Here is a 19,992-nt window from a genome sequence, read left to right as displayed (position 1 = left end):
CTCTCTGTGCTGCCAGCACAGAGCCCAATACGGGGCCCAAACTCACAAACTGAGGTCATGACCTGAGCCAAAATCAAGAGTCAGATCCTCAGTTGACTGAGCCATGCAGGCCCCCGGTATCATCTTTATCCATTCACCAGTTGATGAACATTTGGGTTTAGTTCCATCTTTTGTCTATTACGAATGTTGCTGTGAATGTTCATGTACAAGACTTTCTGTAGACCTGTTTTCAATTGCTTGGGTCACTGTCTTGAGTGAATTTGCTGGGTCATGGCAACTCTACTTTTAAGTTTGTGAGGAACTGCCAGACTGTTTGGCAGGCAGCTTGCACCACATGACATTTCTACCATCATTGTATGAGTGATCTAATTCTCCACATCCTCGTCGACAGTTGTTACTGTCACCCTCTCAATCACAGCCATCCCAGTTGATTGTGGCAGAGTCTTCGTAACAACAAGGGGCAGTTAAAATCATATTCTCTGAACAAGCACATGACCCACTGAGCTCCACAGGCAGTAACGGACAGAATTCTGACTGTACTACCCTATCCTGCTGCTGTGGTGCCTCCCTAACAGTTAAGGGAGAGGTTCTCAAAATGTAGTCCCAAGACCAGTAGCACCAGCATCATCTGAGAACAGTTAGAAATGCAGAGTCTCAGACTCTGTCCCAGACCTACTGAGTCAGAGACTCTAGGGCGAGACCCAGCTTCCTGTGATTCTAGTGATTCTGACACCGGTTCAAGTTCAAGGGAAAGCAGAATCTGCTGTAGAGCATCTTTGTCCCTCAATGTCAGCTTTAACCACCTTATTAGTGATGATGAATACACACCAAATCCATCGTCCCCTGCAAAGGAGGTTGATAGTGATCAAGAAAGAACTTTCTAAAGGATTCCATCATGCAACTCAAGTGGAAGGATTTGACACTTTCCAGTAATGAGTGACACTGTTGAAGTAAACTATACACAATAATTTATTTTGGACACAGAAAACCTAGCTGGAAGGTAAACAAGAATTTCACCAACACCATCCAAGGCAGTAACATAATTTCCTCATACTTGCTGTTCTGAATATTCCTTGTCCATTCAAAATGTCAAAGAGCATGCTATCACGGTTCTCCTTTAGATTTCTGGAAAGAGGATGGCACAAGAGCTTCACATTCATTAAAGTGAACATTGAAACAATCATTTAAAACAGTAAAGATGGCCTCATCAACACCATGTGATGTTGACAGGCCACAAACACTCCCGTGACCCTGGTAGTATTGACAACTATCCAAAAAAAATGAGGAAAAAAATTCTTTGGAAAACTACTGTACGTTCCTTTCATATCCTGCCATTCAGGGATCTTTTCTTTATATGTTTCTTATAAGCTTACAGATTCAGTAATTAGGGCAGGTAGACCTCCTATGTGGTGACACGTTTGTACCTCCTTGAGATATGGCTAGATCTGCTGCTCCTCATGTTCTGCGGGCATGATCAGCATGAGACAGGGAGGCATCTGCCCGGGTCCCCAGGGGATGAGCAGAGCTCACATGTGCATGTGGATGCAGACAAGGAACCCCATGCTGAACAGCAAAAAACTCACCATTAGAGCAAGAATTGCTGCAATGATTCCATTTGTTCCTTAAAACCCATCCTTCACCGACTGATTGGTTTCTATAGCATTTCTCTTGTCTGGGGCATCACAGTCTCTCTGAGCAGATTCAAAACCTTCTCATAAGTGTCTAGAATTTCCCGAGCAGTGGGTCTGTCTGCAGGAGTCTGGCTCTTACATGCCTTATGAATATCAAACAAGTGAAACCGGACCATATCACTCCCTTCAACATGCCCCAAAAGGAAACTAGAGACATCTGGAATCTTCCAGATGTCGATCTTCTCGTCATATGAGGGCATGAGATCATCATCAAACGGCATATCTTCTCCATAGGGCCACAGCTGCTCTGGAGCTACAAAGTCCCCATGAAGCTCCCTGTGGCCACACTTCACAAGTGTCCTTGAGCTGTGGTTCACCAGGGGCAAGGCGTCCACGTCGTTCACCACAACGCTGAAGTTGCTCGTCAGCAGATACTGGGATAGGGTCTTGGGCAGGTCACTGGAGTCACACATGACCAGCGTGCCCAGCGGGCTGTGGTGCAGGTAGTGGATGATGGCCACATAATCCATGGCCAGCTGCAGCCGGTGCTGCCACGTGTTCACGTGGTGGTACTTGGAAAGGTTGAGCGTTTCTTCCAGATTGCTCAAGGAGCCTAAGGGGTGATACTCGGTAAGAATAGTGTTGTCCTCTTCACAGTAGCCAAGCAGGGTGACAACATGTTTACTCTGCAGGGTTTTCAGCATCTGCAGCCCATGCAGGAAATCATCTTTCATCTCCAGACTGGTGAGCCGGGAGAGCGCAACTTTGCGTTCCTTCCACTCGGACAGAAAGACCTGGAATCAAGCCACAGAGACCATCAAACCTGAAACTGTCACCCGTGTTAATGAGCAGGCAAACAGCCCCACAGGTGCAGAGACGGCAGAACTAGCCAGACACACTCAGGCCTGGAGTGGCTCTCTGTCTGGTTACAAAGACTCACTGATGAGCAAACACAGGCACCCAGTGCAGGAGGCCCAGGGCGGGCCGGGAGGGACTCTGCATAGGGTGCTGGAGAGGCCCGCCCATCACACATCACAATATTACTTGTTCATCTTTCAAGGTAGTATAGCAAACCACGGATAGAGTTTTAGGTAAGGAGAACAATTTTACGTGGTGTGTGGTTTTGTGTTACTTCAGCTGTAACAAGCTGAAATGCCCGCAGACACTGAAGCTGCCCATCCTGGTAGGACCAACAGAGGAGCAACTGCACAAGCTGCCTGGGTTCTCCATTTTACTAGCCGGGAAACACTTGTGGGAAGCACAGTCATTAAGAGCCTCTGACCTGCGGGGTGCCTGGGTGGCTCAGTCGGTTACGTGGCCAGCTTCAGCTCTGGTCATGATCTCACAGTTTGTGGGTTCGAGCTCCGCATTGAGCTCTGTGCTGACCGCTAGCTCAGAGCCTGGAGCCTGCTTTGAATTCTGTGTGTGTCTCTCTCTCTGACCCTCCCCTGTTCATGCTCTATCTCTCAAAGATAAATAAATGTTAAAAAAAAAAAAGCTCTAAAAAAACCCCCATAAACTAGAATTCATCCGTCCATCAAAAAAAGGCATTGCAGAGGCCCTGAGGTGAGAAAGGCCATGTTTAATCAAGAGACAAGAGAAAGGACAAGGTGACTGCAAGGCAGGGTGAGGGACCCATCTGGGATGAGTTTAAGTGGTGAGCTGGGTCCAGATGTGGAAGAAGATGACAGACTGTGGTAAGAGGTGTGGCTTTTCCCCCTAAGGGCACTGGGAAGCCATGCACGAGTGGCGTGATCTGAGCTGTGTTTAGAAGACAACTATGCCTGCCACCTGGGTGGCTCGGTCATTAGGCATCTGACTTCGGCTCAGGCCATGTTCTCACAGTTCATGAGCTTGAGTCCTGTATCACCTGAGCTCGAGCCCCACTCTGAGTGAGCTTGAGCCCCACTTTAGGTGAAAAACAGCCCCACTTCAGGTGAACCCTGCTTCTCTGTCTGCCGCTTGCTCACTTGCATCACTTTCTCTCTCAAAAAAAGGAAGACAAGTATGCATGGTGCATCATGACAGGCAACAAGGTAATTATTTGTTAGGGTGAGGCTGTCCTGTGTGCTGTGGGAAGTTCAGCGGCATCCCTGGCCTCTACCCACTGGGTGCCAGGAGCACCATTCCTCTCCCTGCCCTGGGATGTGACAAGCACAGACGTGTCTCTACCATTGTCTAATGTCCCCCTGAGGAACAAAATTGCTTCTGATTGAGAACCTGGGGCAAGACAGGGTACACAAGCCGGCCAAGGGGAGTCACTGGGAATGGCCAGTGAGAGAGCAGGACAGCCATGAGGAGGCGGTAGCTCGGAGGCCAGGGCTGCAAGGACAGAGGAGGAGTCAACTGGATCAAAGGCTGCAGAAAAAAATAAAGCGAGAGGAAGACAGAGAACTGTCCGACCTGGGGTTTGCACGTGTCGGGATAAGGGCAGTGCCTCTGGAGAGGGGGTGTTTGGAAGCCATCCTGGTAGGGCACAAGAAGAGAAGTGGGGCCGGGGCTCTGGCACTTTTGTGACAGAGGAAGCAGAGCATATGCAGCGCTTCCGAGGAACAGGGACGCTGGAAAGGGATTTCCGCCATGAAAGTGTGCATATCTGTGGGCTAGCCAGGACGACCCTCAGAGTGGGGAAGACTGAAGGAGCAGGAGACAGTGGAGAGCTCCAGTGAGGGGGCTGTGAAAAGTCACAGCAAGTCACAACACCTGAGCTGGAGGGCTTGCAGGTCTGGTGGTGGAGAAAGAAGTTCCCTTTGGGAAGATTCTGTTTGGGGCGCCTGGGTGGCTCAGTCAGTTGAGCATCCGACTTCGGCTCAGGTCATGATCTCACAGTACGTAGGTTTGAGCCCCATGTCGGGCTCTGTGCTGACAGCTTGGAGCCTGCTTCAGCTTCTGTGTCCCCTACTCTTTCTCTGCCCCTCCCATGCTCACATTCGGTCTCTCTCAAAAATAAATATTCTAAAAAATAAAAAAAAAAGATTCTGTTTACATAACAACTTATGCAACAAGACTGTCCGCTGAGGCAGGGGAAGGAAAAGTTGCCGAGGGAGCCGAGCAGGGCTGCGCGGCTGTGCCGAGTGCAGGGCTGAGGTCTGTGGTTAGGCCTTAAACTTCAGGGCTGTGTAACTTTGACCTGGGCAACTGCTCAGATGCAGGGCACAGCTGGGATCACCGGGTTTGACGGGGAGAGAGGCGGAGGAGCTAACAGCTTGTGAGTCTGCACAAGAGTGACACTGAGGGGGACAGCGACAGAGACTCTACTGCTGGGTGAAATGGAGGAGTGAAGACGGAAAGTGAAACCGGCATGGCATCAACACCCTGGAGGTCCCTATGAGGCTAAAGGGTGCTAGGAGAGGAGGGCAGGTCAGCGAGGGGCTGCAAGAACTCTGGTTACGGAAATTCCTGTTGAGAAGCTTATGCCTCCGAGCTTGGGGCATCAGTGAGGAGGGGCGCCCGTGCTGGTCCCAGTGATGGGATACACATTACGTGCAGGGCGTCGTTCAAATAACTGCTCATGTCATGTACCCCAATGTTCACAGCAGCACTGTCAACAACAGCAAAATCATGGAAAGAGCCTAAATGTCCATCCACTAACAATGGATCAAGAAGATGTGGTTTATAGATACAATGGAATACTGCATGGCAATGAGAAAGAATGAAATCTGGCCATTTGTAGCAAGGTGGGTAGCGCTCAAGGGTGTCATGCTAAGTGAAATAAGTCAGGCAGAGAAAGACAGATACCATATGTTTTCAGACATAAATGGAAGAGGAGAAACTTAACAGAGGCCAATGGGGAAAAGGATGGGGAAAATATAGTTAAGGAGAGGGAAGGAGGCAAATCATGAGAGACTCCTGAATACTGAGAACAAACAGGGTGGATACGGGTGAGAGAGAGGGGAAAATGGGTGATGGGCATGGAGGAGGGCACTTGTTGGGATGAGCACTGGGTGTTCTATGGAAACCAACTTTACAATAAACTATAATAAAAAAATTAAAAAACAAACAAACAAAAAACAAATAAGCGCCCCTGTGGTGGAAGTGAGATGCTGCCATGTGCCGGGACTCACAAAGGCCCTGGGGTTCAAGGGCACAAGACTGACAAGATTCCTTACTGATGTAACTAACAACCAGTGCACAAAATACTTTTGCCCTGAAGGCAAACTTCAGCCCAAAGACACAAAAAAACAATGTAATTGCCTTTCAGTCATACTTCATTTTTTAAAAATGTCTGTTTATTTTGAGAGAGAGAGGGAGAGGGAGAGAACACAAGCTGGGGAGGGGCAGAGAGAGAACTCCAAGCAAGTTCTGTGCTATCAGGCGCAAACACACAAGCTGAGACCATGACCTGTGCTGAAATCAAGAGTCAGATGCTTAACCGACTGAACCACCCAGGTGTCCAGGTCATACTTCACTTTAATGACAACTGCATTACTCAGTTATTGTCCTTTTATTAAACCCCATACTTGGATAGGCATGATTTATAGAGGTTCCCTGAACTCCAATCTGTTTTCCCCAAATATCCATACGGCTCACTCTCAGATCATTTTGAACACCTAGAGCAAAGAGCCCGTGTCCCTCTTTCCTTGCCCTGTTCTGTCTTCATAGCACATGTCACTAATATATATTATTACACCTGTTTCTTATGCATCATCTGAACCCCCAATTAGAAAACAAGCTTCAAGAGTCTTTAATTCATTGCCATACCCCTAGCACCTACAAATGAATGAGTGAATCTGCATGTAACTTTGTTTTGTGATTTTACTTTACATAAATTCCTTTCCCTTCTCCCTGACTTCTTCCTTCAAAATGTTTCCTTTCCACATTCATAGGGCCCTTGTTTCCCCAAAGCCAGCAGTTCATCAAGCTGCAGGTTCATGGATGCATTTTTTTTTAAGATTTTTTTTTAATGTTTTTATTTATTTTTGATACAGAGAGAGACAAAGCATGAGAGGGGGAGGGTCAGAGAGAGAAGAAGACACAGGCTCCAGGCTCTGAGCTAGCGGTCAGCACAGAGCCCGACGCGGGGCTCGAACCCACGAATGTGAGATCTGACCTGAGCCGAAGCCGGAGGCTCAACCGACTGAGCCACCCAGGCACCCCTGGATGCATTTTCTTTAAAAAAAAAAAAAAGTTCTTTAATGTTTTATTTTTTGAGAGAGAGAAAGACAGCGTGAGCAGGGGAGGGTCAGAGAGAGAAGGAGACACAATCTGATGACAGGCTCCAGGCTCTGAACTGTCAGCACAGAGCCTAAAGTGGGGCTCAAACCTGTGAATGCGAGATCATGACCTGAGCTGAAGCTGGATGCTCAACCGACTGAGCCACCTAGGTGCCCCAACATGTACGCATTTTCTGATTCCTCTCTCCTCTTGCCAATCACTCACGACATCCTCACAAAGGAACTCTGTGCACCAATTCTTAACTGGCCTCTAGAGATACTGTTTCATCAGCTATCACAGAATGATAATGGACAAAATGCCCATAAGACAAGTGCTCTTGAAGCTTCTATCAGAATTCACCCCTTTGGCTTCTCCTATTACAATAAAAAAACTTTGGGACGCCTGGGTGGCTCAGTCAGTTAAGCATCCAATTCCGGTTCAGTCATGATCTCATAGTTCGTGGGTTTAAGCCCAATGTTGGGCTCTATGCTAACAGCTCAGAGCCTGGAGCCTGCTTCGGATTCTGTGTCTCCCTCTCTCTTGGCCTCTCCCCCACTTGTCTTCTGTCTTTCTCTCGTCTCTGCCTCTCTCTCTAAAATAAATAAACATTAAAAACAAACAAAAGAGGGACCTTGGATGGCTCAATCAGTTAAGTGTCCGATTTTGGCTCAGGTCATGATCTTGCTGTTTGTGAGTTTAGGTCCCACATCAGGCTCTATGCTGACAACTCAGAGCCTGGAGCCTGCTTCAGATTCTGTGCCTTCCTATCTGCTCCTTCCCTGCTTGCATTCGGTATTTCTCTCTCTCTCTCTCTCTCTCTCTCTCTCTCTCTCTCAAAAATAAACATTATAACAAAACAAAAAATTTTTTCGATAAAAAACGGGGGTACGTTGGTGGCTCAGTTGGTTAAGTGTCCTACTCTTGATTTCAGCTCAGGTCATGATCTTATGGTTCTTGAGTTCAAGCCCTTTGTGGGGCTCCACACTGACAGCAGGGAGCCTGCTTGGGAATCTTTCTCTCCCTCACTCTGCCCCTGCCCTGCTCTCTTGCGCTCTCTCAAAATAAATAAATAAACTTAAAAAAATAATAAAAACAAAAAACTTTTAAAAAGTCAATATAACACCATGATAGAGTTTGAAAAGAATGAAAAAAATTGCCCATAATCCTTCATATAGCACAATTTATATCATTTCTATATTTTCTAAATACATTAATTTTGCAGTTGAAAATCATGTTATTGTGCAATTTTTCATGTTGCATTTTTTTCCATAATATTTTATTGTCAAATTGTTTTCCATATAACACCCAGTGCTCTTCCCCTTAAGTGCCCTCCACCATCACCACTCATGTTGCATTTTTTTAAGTTACCGTCATTTTTTTCCACATGGGATACATAACTACACTTACCAGCTGCAGAACATTCTATTAAGTGGCTGGGCCGTAATTAACTATTCCCTTACAGTTATTCTTTCTGGTTTTCTATTGCTATAAATAAAAAGGAAAGTACTCCTTATGTATTTAGCTTTCTTCCTTTCATTGGATTATTTGGATAAAGTCCCAGATGTGAGATCACTAGGCCAAGGGTATTCTGATGGCTCTTAATGCATAGTGCCACCCCAATAACACTCAGATATAATCCAGAACTCACTCTCTTCACAGCTCCTTCCCCAACACGCTTCAACTGCCTCACTTCAGTCCTCAGCTCCTCGCAGGACAGCCACGGTGAACAGTTTTTCATCGGTCCCATTCTGAAGTGTCCCTGGGGACAGTGGGCAGAGTCCAGGGCAGAGCGAGGAAGGGAGATGAAAAACCAATCAAGGCAGAAGTAGAGGAGCATGTTGATGAGGGCCATGGAGAGCAGCAGCCCCACAGCGGGGGGCACTGCTCTGCGGGGGGCACCTTTCCTGCTGTCCTGGGCTTTCTTTTCCATGCTGCTATCCCCTGCAACTTCCCAAAATAGAAAATGAAACAAGAAATAGTAACAGTCAATTTTTACATCCATTAAGGTGTCTGGGTGACAAGGGGTTAAGGACACAGGCTCTCACGCTTCTTATGCCCAAGGACCCTGCATGCCCTGCATGCCGTGCTGCCCTTGTGAGGATTAAAGAAGGTACAGAATGCTCAATGTCGGCTATTTCCATAATCACTGTCTTCTTATTACACACTATTGTCTGGGTTCATCCACTCCATATTCAACTAAAAGGAAGGTGTTCGTGTTTCTCTCCCACAGCAGTTTGCACTATTCAATGAATAATAAGTAAAATGAAAGAAAACCACATTTGTTAGTCTAGTGGGGCCACGGCAAAAGATGGACAAAGGAGAGGAGCCAGAGATGAGATGGGGTAGAGGTGGGGGCTGGATGCTGAGGGTCTCCTGAACCCAGCTAAGGAGCTGGGATATTCCCTGAAAGGTGCTAGAAAGCTCCTGAATATTTTTTAAGGATTTTTAAAAAATTAATGTTTATTTATTTATTTTTGAGAGACAGTGAAGAGACAGAGCGAGGGAGGAGAGAGAATCCCAAGCAGGTTCCAGGCTGTCAGTGCAGAGCCAGATGCAGGGCTCAAACTCACAAACCGCGAGATCACGACCTGAGCAGAAACCGAGAGTCACACGCTTAAATGGCGCCAGGCACCCGCTCCCCGGGGTCTTTAAGAAGCAAGGCTACTCTTGAGCAGGTGTGAAAGATGTGCGTGGGGTGGAAGAGACGGAGGCTGGGAGCCCGGGTGAAAGGCTCTGGCAGCGCCGCGGCTAAGAGCTGATGAGCACACCGGCTGTAATAACGGCGGTCCTTGCACCGAGTAACCGCCGGGAAGGCGGGACACTCACCCGTCCAGCTCTGGCTCCAGAGGCGGCGCGAGGCCCGCGGTGGAGCATTACTGCCTAGTTGCTGGATGGCACAGGGGTTGGGAGGGGAGAGGGACAGAAGGACCCTGGACATCAAATGCTTGACACTCAGAGTTCTTGAGGCAGAAGTCATTTAAGAACCAGAGTGGAAACGCTGACACAGGAGATGGCCATACCGGTGTGTTCGCTGAATATCAGTACTGGGAAAGGGCACCTGGGTGGCTCAGTCAGTTATGTGTCCGACTTCAGCTCAGGTCATGATCTCACGGTTCGTGGGTTCGAGCCCTGCATCAGGCTCTGTGCTGTCAGCTCACAGCCTGGAGCCTGGTTTGGATTCTGTGTCCCCCTCCCTCACTGCCTCTCCTCCACTCACGTTCTCTCTCTCTCTCTCTCAAAAATAAATGTTTTAAAAAAAATCAGTACTGGGATGCATGCAGGACACTAGTGACAGAACGGACTCTGTGCTTTCTCTGTCTGAAATGACTGTGACATGAAGAGTTACCTTCCACGAGCGTCTTCCTTCTCCCAGCTCAGGCCACCACCCAGACACCTGGGTCACTCAGCGTTCTGGTTGGCCCCAGGCACTGGTTTGAAAATACTCTGTCACAAAGTACCAAAAAGGAGGTTTCCTGAATAAAAATTGCAACTTGTGCACATAGACAAATGGCAATAGTTCAAATGGTCCACCTTCTCCAGGGGCCCTCCTAGGGTCCAGGTGTCCTGCAGGGCCTCCAGCCCCAGGACGGAGCGGCAGCTGCAGGAAGTCCTCCCACAACCTGGCTGCCATCGGGGAGCCGTGCAGCTGCTGTGAGCTCAGAGCCCTGCATGCGCCCGGCCTCTCTGGCTCCATCCCACTCCCTCCACCTCCATCAGTAATTCCCACCCTCTCATTTACTCAACACACAGTAAGCTGTTTCCATAAGCTCAACTCTAGGCACTGGGGATCTGTGAATAAAGAAAACAGATGTGGTTCTTGTCCTCTTGGACCTTAGGGGGAAACCAGTGGGAAGACAGACAATAAACAATATTGCTTCTCATATATTTTGATAAGCTCTCAAGGATAGAGAATAACAGAGGAAAATTCCCTGGATGAAGCTGGCCCGGAAGACCTCTCTGAGGCATCACCCTGAGACGGGAAGCCTGAGAGAGGACAGCTCTTTCACACCTTCTCCTGGACAAGGTAAAATGTACCTGCCATTCATAGTGCTGGGACAACAGACATGGATCAAGCCAGCTGCAAAATTCATGGAAAGCAGCACTTGTCCTAAGGACACACTACAGGTATAAAATATCAACAACTCCTTTCTTTGCAAAATTTTTTTATGTTCTTTATTTATTTTTGAGAGACAGAGAGCATGAGCAGGGGAGGGGCAAAGAGAGAGGGAGATACAGAATCTGAAGCAGGCTCCAGGCTCTGAACTATCAGCACAGAGCCCAACGCGGGGCTCGAACCTACAAACCATGACATCATGACTCGAGCCGAAGCCGGTCACTCAACCGACTGAGCCACCCAGGTGCCCCAACAACTCCTTTCTTTGAATGAAGGCTGCTTTCTTACTCACTGAGAAACTCTGCTCTCTAAAGTCACATGCTATCAAACACTTTGCTGCTCAAAGTCATACCAGAACAGAGGAGCATCCCGCTCTTGCCAAGAGGAGCTAGTAAGTCTCTCAGACCCAGAGAAGCTGCCTCTGCTGCAAGTGGGTGCAGCCCTACACGTAGACCATCCCTGGAGAAGGCATTCGACATCTATGTAAACCTTGTGGTTTCCCAGGAACCAGACAGACCCTGTGGTCCACTCTGCAGTCCGGACCAGATCTTGACATCTTTACAGGCAGCCCTGCTTAACTTTGAGCTCATCAGAACATTATTACCTTTAAATTCTGCCTAAGCTCCACCCACTCCCAAATTCTGTAAAAACAATGGTCTTTTACTGCTTGAGACACCATATTCCCTGGCTCTGCAGTCTCACCCAATGGAATGGGTCAATATCCCTGACAGGTCTGTTCCAGTGGCCTGGGGCCCCTCCTCTTCAAACCTATGTCACCTCCTCCTCAACTCACTCTCAGCTGATGACCTTGTTTCCTATTTTTCTGGGAAAAAAAAAAAAAAAGCCAGAAGCAATCAGAGAGCCACAAGACCCCAACACCTCATTGCAGGCTTCTGCCCCCTCCCCCTCTACCTTCTCTGCTGCAAAAACCAGACAACAAACTGACCCTGTGTCTTCCCCAACATCGATCCTTCCCTCCCTGCCTGCTTGCTCCTCTGGCCTCTGATTCTAGCGCTCAGGGCTCAGAAAGACCTCTCACTCAAGCTCTGTGACTTCATCCAGACTCCAGCTCTCTGGCCCCACCTGCTGACAGCTCCCAGCCTCCTCAGAACGCCACCCTTGGCTCCTTGACATCTCTACTTAAACGTCTGACAGACAATTCAAAAACAACATTTCTTCTCAACAATAAAAAGATAAATGGCTCCATTTATAAATGGGCAAGTGACTTGAACAGACATTTATCCAAAGGAGATATCAGATGGCCAGCAGGCACATGAAAGGATGCTCAACTGTATTAGTCCTCAGGAAAATGCAAGTCAAAACCAGTGAGGCAAATCATGAGAGACTTTTGAATGCTGAGCACAAACTGAGGGCTAAGGAGGGAGAGGGGAAGGGGGGTGATGGTCGTGGAGGGGGCACTTGTGGGGAAGAGCCCTGAGTGTTATATGGAAACCAACTTGGTAATAAACTATTTAAAAAAATTTAAAAATAAACAAAAAAAACCCAAAACCACAATGAGACTCCACCTCATACCCACTGGGATGGCTGTCATCAGTCAGACAAGAAGAAGCACAGAGGAGGATGTGGGAAAATAGGAGCCCTCCTACAGTGATGGTGGCAATACAAAATGATGCAGCCACTGTGGAAAACAGTCTGGAAGTTCCTCAAAAGGTTAAACATAGAGCTCCCCATGCAAATCTACTGCTCAGGATATGCCCAAAGGAACTGAAAACATACATTCATACCAACACCTGTACATGAATGTTCACAGTAGCCAAATAGTGGAAATAACCCAAAGTCCCTCAACTGATAAATGGACAAATAAAATCTGATATATCCAAACATGGAATAGGATTCGCCCACAAAAAGAAATCAAGCACTAATACATATTATAACATGAATAAAACCAGAAAACTTTATCCTAAATGAAATATGCAGACACAAAAGGTCACATATCATAGGATTCTATTTATATAAAATGTTTAGAACAGGCACATCTATAGAGACAGAAAGTGGATTAGTGACTCTAGGGGCTGAGTGAAAGGGGAAGGGGAAGGGCGGCTAACGGGCACCGGATTACTTTTGTGGATGAAAATGTTGTGGAATTAGCGCTGATGGTTGCACAAGATTGTGAATATACTAAAAATCACTGAACCGTACACTAAAAAGCAAACTAGGGGCACCTACATGGCTCAGTTAATTAAGCATCCAACTTTGGCTCAGGTCATGATCTCACAGTCCATAGGTTAGAGCCCTGCATCAGGCTCTGTGCTGATGGCTCAGAGCCTGGAGTCAGCTTCAGATTCTGTGTCTCCCTCTCTCTTTGCCCCTCCCCCGGCGCCTGGGTGGCTCAGTTGGATAAGCATCTGACTGTAGCTCAGGTCATGATTTCACAGTTCATGATATTGAGCCCCATGTCAGCCTCAGACCCTTTGTCTCCCCCCCCCCCCGCCTCTCTCTGCCTCTCCCCTGCTTGCACTCTTTCTCAAAAATAAACAAACATTAAAAAAAAAGAATTTATTTAAAAAAAAAAAGATAAAAATACTTCCCAAACTCAACATCTGCTCTTTCCCCACAAATCTGCAGTTTTGGGCAGTCAGAATATCAGGAAATGACAACTGTATTCTTTCAGTGACCCAGCCCAGTGAAGCTGCATGTCCAGGGTCAGTACAGCAACACTGCATCCTCTAAGCAAGAGATTTTAGAAGTAATGGACTCTTCTACCATCCAGTGTTGTTCTAATTAATAAAAATTTTTTTTAAATGCTGCACTGTGTGTCCCTTCTGTCTGAAAGGACACAGGTCTGAACGAAGCTGACTCCATGACAGGCTTTAAGTTTCCCCTCTGAGCTTAAAGGCCTAAGCTTTGGTTTCCCAGAATCATTAGGCAATAGCAGGAAAAGGGCACATATTGCTCAACAAGAGACCATCTTCGCAGCACCCAATCCGAAGCGGCCAGCTAACACACTTAACATTCCTAAGGACAGGCCTGGAGATGGAAACCATAGATAGTTACCTGTTGTTTAATACTAGATTAACCAGTTACTCACCCCACGTGGGGGTCCTTGGCCCACCTTGTAATTGGTTATTTTCAAAGAAACACTAAAGGTCATGATTGGGTCCCGCCAAAAGTAACGAACACTCTGGACAATGCGTATGGTTAGAATTGTTGCTAAGGCTGTTATACAATGATGATTGGATTACTGCACCTATGTCATAATTTTCGGTAACCCCCCCTTTTCCAAACCCATAAAAACCCTACCCCGCTTTTGTTCGGGGCTCTCAGCACGGATCTACTGCGTTGGTGAGGTCTGAGGGTCCAAGCTTAAGCCCGAATAAACGCCCTTTGCTTTTGCATGCGTGACTCGGTCTCCCTGGTGGTCTCTGGTCTTCGGGGATATTGCGATCTGGGTATAACACTGTCATTGAGGTGTCCAGTAAACCCTGCCTCTACAGAACTGCTCCCGCCTCTCTCAAATCTGCTCAGCCTGCCCTCGGTCTTTCCAGCCACGGCCATCAGTGCTCTGTTAGAGGTTCGCTCGCCTTTCTCATAAAGACCCCAGGCCTGCATCTCTCTCTCTGGCCCAGTCCCTCGTATCTTCATGGATTCTGACTGCAACAATGACGATTTTGACCACGCAGGCCTCACAGTCCCTTGAGCTTCTTCCGCCAGTACCTGATTCTTAGAAGGTGCTCTTAAAGAAATGGATAAAACAGCTGCTGTCTGCTGGGAGCCATCCTGAAGTCAGGCAGGTTTGCAAGGCCCTCCCACCGTCAGATGGCAACCCCCACTCAACCCCCACTCGATTTCTGCGAGAGCACCGGCCCCCAAGGGGCCTGACAGATTGATATCAGGAGTGACTTGCCTTCTTATGCTAAAAATATGTGAATTGTACCTGGTGAAAAAACATGTTATAGGAGATTCTTCTTTTGTGATTATTGGAGTAAATGTTACATTTCCTGAGAAAACCTGTTTTTCTTCCCCTTGAGAAAACAGGCTATTGACCCCTGCTCACAAAAGAACTCTTGCCTTTGCTATGCTAAAAACATCGCCTTGTATTTGAATGCTAAAGATCCCTTCCTTCCCCATGTGAGAAACATCTATTCATCTACTTCAATCACTTATTGATAAAGATTATGCAGGAGTCTTCTACCAATCTCTGTTCTGGGAAATTTTTACATACCAAAGAATTTGTCATCAGAAATCATTGTCTAAGGCAATTGACACTCCAGTTTTGTACCCCATGCATTTTTTCAATAAATAAAGCTGACTCTCTGGTCAGTGCAGAGATGCCTGCCAGGTGATCAGAAAGCAGCCAAGTCTCTCTTGCTCCCTTTTGTCAATACCGTCCATCCTTCAGGGAGCCCTGGACCTGCTGGAGCTGGACTCCAGCGGCTGTCTCTCTTTTACAACATTCAAAATGACCAAATGTGTCTCAACTTAGAACTTAGGTCAAGAACCAGCACTTTTTCTGTAAAAGGCCACACAGCAAATATTTAGGTTTAGGGGCCAAAGGCTGAAATCCAATGACAACTGCATCACATGACTTGTGATCCACCAAGCAGCAGTGTAAAGTGATGAGAGTCCATGGGCTCTCTTTCATTCAACTCTGTCTCCAGGGTGTGAAAGCAGCCCCCAACATTACATAAACAAATTAGTGTAACTGTGTGTTTTTTTAAAAATGTTTTAGGTTTATTTATTATTGAGACAGAGAGAAACAGAGCATGAGTGGGGGACAGGCAGAGACAGAGGGAGACAGAGAATCCAAAACAGGCTCCAGGCTCTGAGCTAGCTGTCAGCACAGAGTCCATTGCAGGGCTCAAACCCCCAAACCATGAGATCATGACCAGAGCTGAAGTCAGACACTTAACCGACTGAGCCACCCAGGTGCCCCAGAGTGTAGCTGTGTTTGAATAAAACTTCATTTATGGACAATGAAGTTTGAATTTCATATAGTTGTGTCACAAAATATCATTCCTCTTTTAACCTTTCCCCCAACACTTAAAAAGGTAAAAAACATTCTTAGCTCGCAGGTCATACAGAGACTAGCGGCGAGCAGAAGCTGGCTGGGCCCTGCCCGAGGTGACGCTATTCCTCTGGGTCTGTCACAGACCATCTTTCCATCCTAGACATTCCCTCTACGTAATCTCATTCACGGACACGGCGAGGGCATTGGTTGCCAAGTCTCCACGGTGGCCCAGATCTTTCTCCTACACTTCACTCAGCTGGCTCCTCAAGGCCGTGGATGTCCATAACTGAGCTGTCTCTTTCTGGTCACCAGCATGCCCCTCCTGCAGGGTTCCCTCACAGTGACAGGCACATAATCCACCCACTCACTCCAGGCACAAAGCAGGTGACTTGATCGCCCCTTTCCTTGACCTCTAAACTAACCACTCACCACACACAATCAGTCCTGTCACCCAAACTTCTCTCAAATCCCTCCTTGCTACCACCACCCTGGTCTAAGCCTCTAGTATCTCTTACCTGGGCTTCTGCCAACAGTTTCCTACATGGACTCCCACTTCTTTCTCTTTCCCAGTCCATTTTCCACACAGCAAACAGGATTTTTTTTTCTTTCCTAAAATGTTTCAAGCACCAAAAAAACTAAAAAATAAGATCACGAACACCCGTCCAGCTTTGTCAAGTAACAGAGCATATTTCTTTTAAAGATCTTTTTTTTTTAATGTTTATTTATTTTTGAGAGAGATACAGAGCATGAGCGGGGGAAGGGAGGAAAGAGAGGGAGACACAGAATCTGAAGCAGGCTCTGGGCTCTGAGCCCAAGTTGGGGCTTACGCTCACAAACAGTGAGATCATGTACTGAGCTGAAGTTGGACGCTCAACCAACTGAGCCACCCAGGTGCCCCAAAAGATCTTTTGAAAAGAAATACAGTTGAGGCCCTTTTGGACCCCTTCCCAGTCCTATTATTCTCCCTCCCAAGAAGTAATCACCATCCATGAGTTCTCGAACTGTGGTCTCAGGACCTTCGGCAGCATCACCTAGAAATGTGAGTTCACGAGTCCTCACTCCAGGCATCAGAAACCCTGAAGCCCAGAAATCTGTGTTTTAACAAATCTTCCAGGTGATTCAAATGCATGCTTGAGTCCAAGAACCACTGATGTATATAATTCCCACACATGCTTTTTTATTTTCACCACCAGTGTGCTTATAAATAATAACATAATATATGGATGTTTACAAGCTTTATACAAATAGGGCTGTACTGTATATATCCTTTGCAACTTGCTTTTTTAAAAGTTCAATATGGGGTGCCTGGGTGGCTCAGTTGGTTAAGCATCCGGCTTCGGCTCAGGTCAGATCTCACAGTTCATGGGTTCGAGCCCCATGTTGGTCTCTGTGCTGACAGCTAACTCAGAGCCTGGAGCCTCCTTCAGATTCTGTGTCTCCCCTCTCTTTCTGACCCTCCCCTGCTCATGCCGTCTCTGTCTCTCAAAAATAAATAAAAACATTAAAAAAAAGTTCAACATAGTTTATGAGGTTTATCCACACAGACACATGAAGCTCAAGTTGGCCATATTCAACTCTTTGGCTATACTACAACTAGCAAAGCAAGTTTTGTACACACTCCTGAACGTGTGTTTCTCGCTGGTACACACAAGGTGATCTTTCTAAAGCACAAATCTGATCACCCCTTGCTTAAAACCATCTAACAGTCCTCCTCTGTCCTCATGATGAAGTCCAAACTGCTCTAAGGTACCCTGAGATCCAGCCTCTAACTGTCTTTCCAGACCCCAACTTGCACCCCACATTCCAGGCCCTGAGCTTTCCTCCATCCTTGAAGACACCCCTCTGAGATGCCCAGGCTCCAGCACGTGCTCCCTCTGGTCTGTGAGCTCCCGCTGGTCTGTCTGCCTGCCCTGCACACCCCTGCGGCCTCAGCAGCCGGCAAACCGCCAAGAACCTGATCACGCAGGATTCCTCGTCTTCGCACCTCACACGCTGCCTCCTCTCTGCTGCTTTCTCAGTCCCACCAAATCTGCTCTTCATCTCTTCGGGTGGCCTGTCCTCTGATGCTCTCATCCAGCACCAACTCCAATCTGAGTTCGTCATCTTTTCAATTTGCAACCCCCTTGCCCATGACCTTCCACTGACCCTACCTGGCCACTGGTAGGAGATTCAGTTGTATACGGCCTGAAGCTCATACAATAGTTCTTTCTTTTAAAGGGATACCGCTTTCTTCACTTCCATGCAGAGGCTGTCCACATCAAATACAAATTCTGAAGAAATTCACACTTTCTAATCTACCTTAGTCATCATTACCCAGTTAGCCATTTAATGCATTTCTTATGGACCCTGCAGTTATATGCCTCAATACTCTTTCAACTATCCCTAAGTCCTCACAGCCACTTCTGAATCCTCAAAAAAAGACTCCTCCAAAAACTCAACTAACTTTTACACAATGTCAAACTCACACCAATTCTGTGAGGCATATATAACTGTTACTAGTCCCATTTAACAGATAAGAGAACAGAATCAGAGGTGAAGTGACTTAGCCAAGGTCACTAAACTGTACTTGGAGGAGCCAAGTTTTCCAGCCTCAAACTCACATCCTTCCTCTAAATCCTGCAACCTTCAGGTGTTGGAAGGAATTGAACATAGCATGGTCACTGCAGAGGCTGAGGCTGGACCCTGTGAGACTGCCTATCTCTCCCTTCTCTGTTTCTAATATTCCAATATTTCTTTTCTTTCTTTTTTTGAGAGAGAGTGCGAGAGGGAGCGAGCATGCAGGGAAGGGGCAGAGAGAGAGCCGGAGCAAGAGAATCCCAAGCAGGCTCTTGCTGGCAGCGCAGAGCACTACGCCGGGCTCACCCACTAACCAAGAGATCATGACCCCAGTCAAAATCAAGAGACTGACTTAGACTGAGTCACCAGGTGCCCCAAGACTGCCCATTTATTAAAGAAAGCTGTACAACACCCAAACATCCGATGGACCTTTTTTCTTTGAAAGGAGTACTTCTGAAGTAGGCTGCCAAGGCCTGTGGACAGGCGGTAAGGCTAAAGGAACTTTGTTGTCCAGAAATAAGCAAAATGACGCAGAAAGTTGCTGCTAGTTTTGCAAGTTAAGGAATAAAGACTGTGGGGCTAGTTGGGCAAGAGAAATTCAAGCACTGTTTAGACCCAAAGGATTTCTGACATTGAATGTAAAAGTTGGTAACAAAAAACTGGAAACCACTGCTCTACACTCACAGCTTATTTAAAAGAACGCAGCGGAAAAAAATCAGTTTTTACCAAATTACAGAATATTGAATTCAACTAGAGGAGAAACGAATTGGCGTCACCCAAAAAATTTCAGAATAGAATCTCGTTGCCAGCAGAACACGAGGCACATTAAAATAATTATTTTAGGGGCGCCTGGGTGGCTCAGTCGGTTAAGCGTCCGACTTCGGCTCAGGTCATGATCTCACGGTTTGTGGGTTCAAGCCCCACGTGGGGCTCTGTGCTGACCGCTCAGAGCCTGGAGCCTGCTTCGGATTCCGTGTCTCTCTGTGTCTCTCTCTCTCTGTCTCTCCCTCTCTCTCTCTCTCTCTCTCTCTCTCTCTCTCTGTCTCTCTGTCTCTCTCTCTCTGACTCTCCCCTGCTCGCACGGTCTCTGTCTCTCAAAAATAAATTTAAAATAAAATAAAATAATTATTTTAAATATCCCGAATGCTTCCTTAGCGATGCTACAGCCAAGGTGAAAGATGGAGAAGACAAGACTAACAGAAGGGCTGAGCCGGCCTTGAAAACCCGGGCGGCACGGGACGACCCTTACCCCGGAGCCCCGCGCCCAGGGAAAGGCGGCACGAAAGCCTCCCCCCCACCCCCCCACCGGCAGCGCAGGGGCGGGCAGGCGGGAGCCCACGCCCGACCCGGGCGGAGTCATCCGTCTGGAAAGGGTGCAGCTTCGGCCGCAGGGTGGTCGCTTGCTGCTGGGGCCGCGGCGGCCGCCGGCCAAGGGCAAGCCCCGCAGGAAGCCCTCCCGCCATCCGCGCATGCCCGCCCCGCAGCCCCTTGTCTCTTGGGTCCGAACGGACGCCGCGCCCGCCGCTTCGCCGCCCCCACCCCGCCCCGGCTCGCCGCGCCTTCTCCCC

The 19,992-nt window shown here is 47.6% G+C and overlaps 1 protein-coding gene across 7 annotated transcripts in view; it reads right to left on the bottom strand.

The window, feature by feature from the left end:
* Nucleotides 1-945: 945 nt before the first annotated feature.
* Nucleotides 946-19,992, bottom strand: part of POMK (protein O-mannose kinase) — a 19,206-nt gene continuing 159 nt past the window's right edge. Inside the window, exons 1-4 of one of the 7 annotated variants that reach the window (XM_029940764.1) lie at nucleotides 16,384-16,469; nucleotides 10,132-10,229; nucleotides 8,434-8,732; nucleotides 946-2,425 (exon numbers count right to left, since the gene is read on the bottom strand). In XM_029940764.1, coding sequence (XP_029796624.1) covers nucleotides 1,655-2,425; nucleotides 8,434-8,715 — 1,053 coding nt within the window. In that variant the 5' untranslated portion in view covers nucleotides 8,716-8,732; nucleotides 10,132-10,229; nucleotides 16,384-16,469 and the 3' untranslated portion in view covers nucleotides 946-1,654. Of the gene's footprint in view, nucleotides 2,426-8,433; nucleotides 8,733-10,131; nucleotides 10,230-16,383; nucleotides 16,470-19,992 lie in introns of those variants that run through there. The other 6 variants (XM_029940838.1, XM_029940946.1, XM_029940805.1 and 3 more) reach the window with 6 other exon arrangements.

The sequence above is a fragment of the Suricata suricatta genome, chromosome 1 (assembly GCF_006229205.1).
Source record: "Suricata suricatta isolate VVHF042 chromosome 1, meerkat_22Aug2017_6uvM2_HiC, whole genome shotgun sequence".
NCBI classification, from domain to species: Eukaryota; Metazoa; Chordata; class Mammalia; order Carnivora; family Herpestidae; genus Suricata; species Suricata suricatta.
The sequence above is the reverse complement of the archived record's forward strand: the minus strand, read 5'-3'. Positions and strand labels throughout refer to the sequence as shown.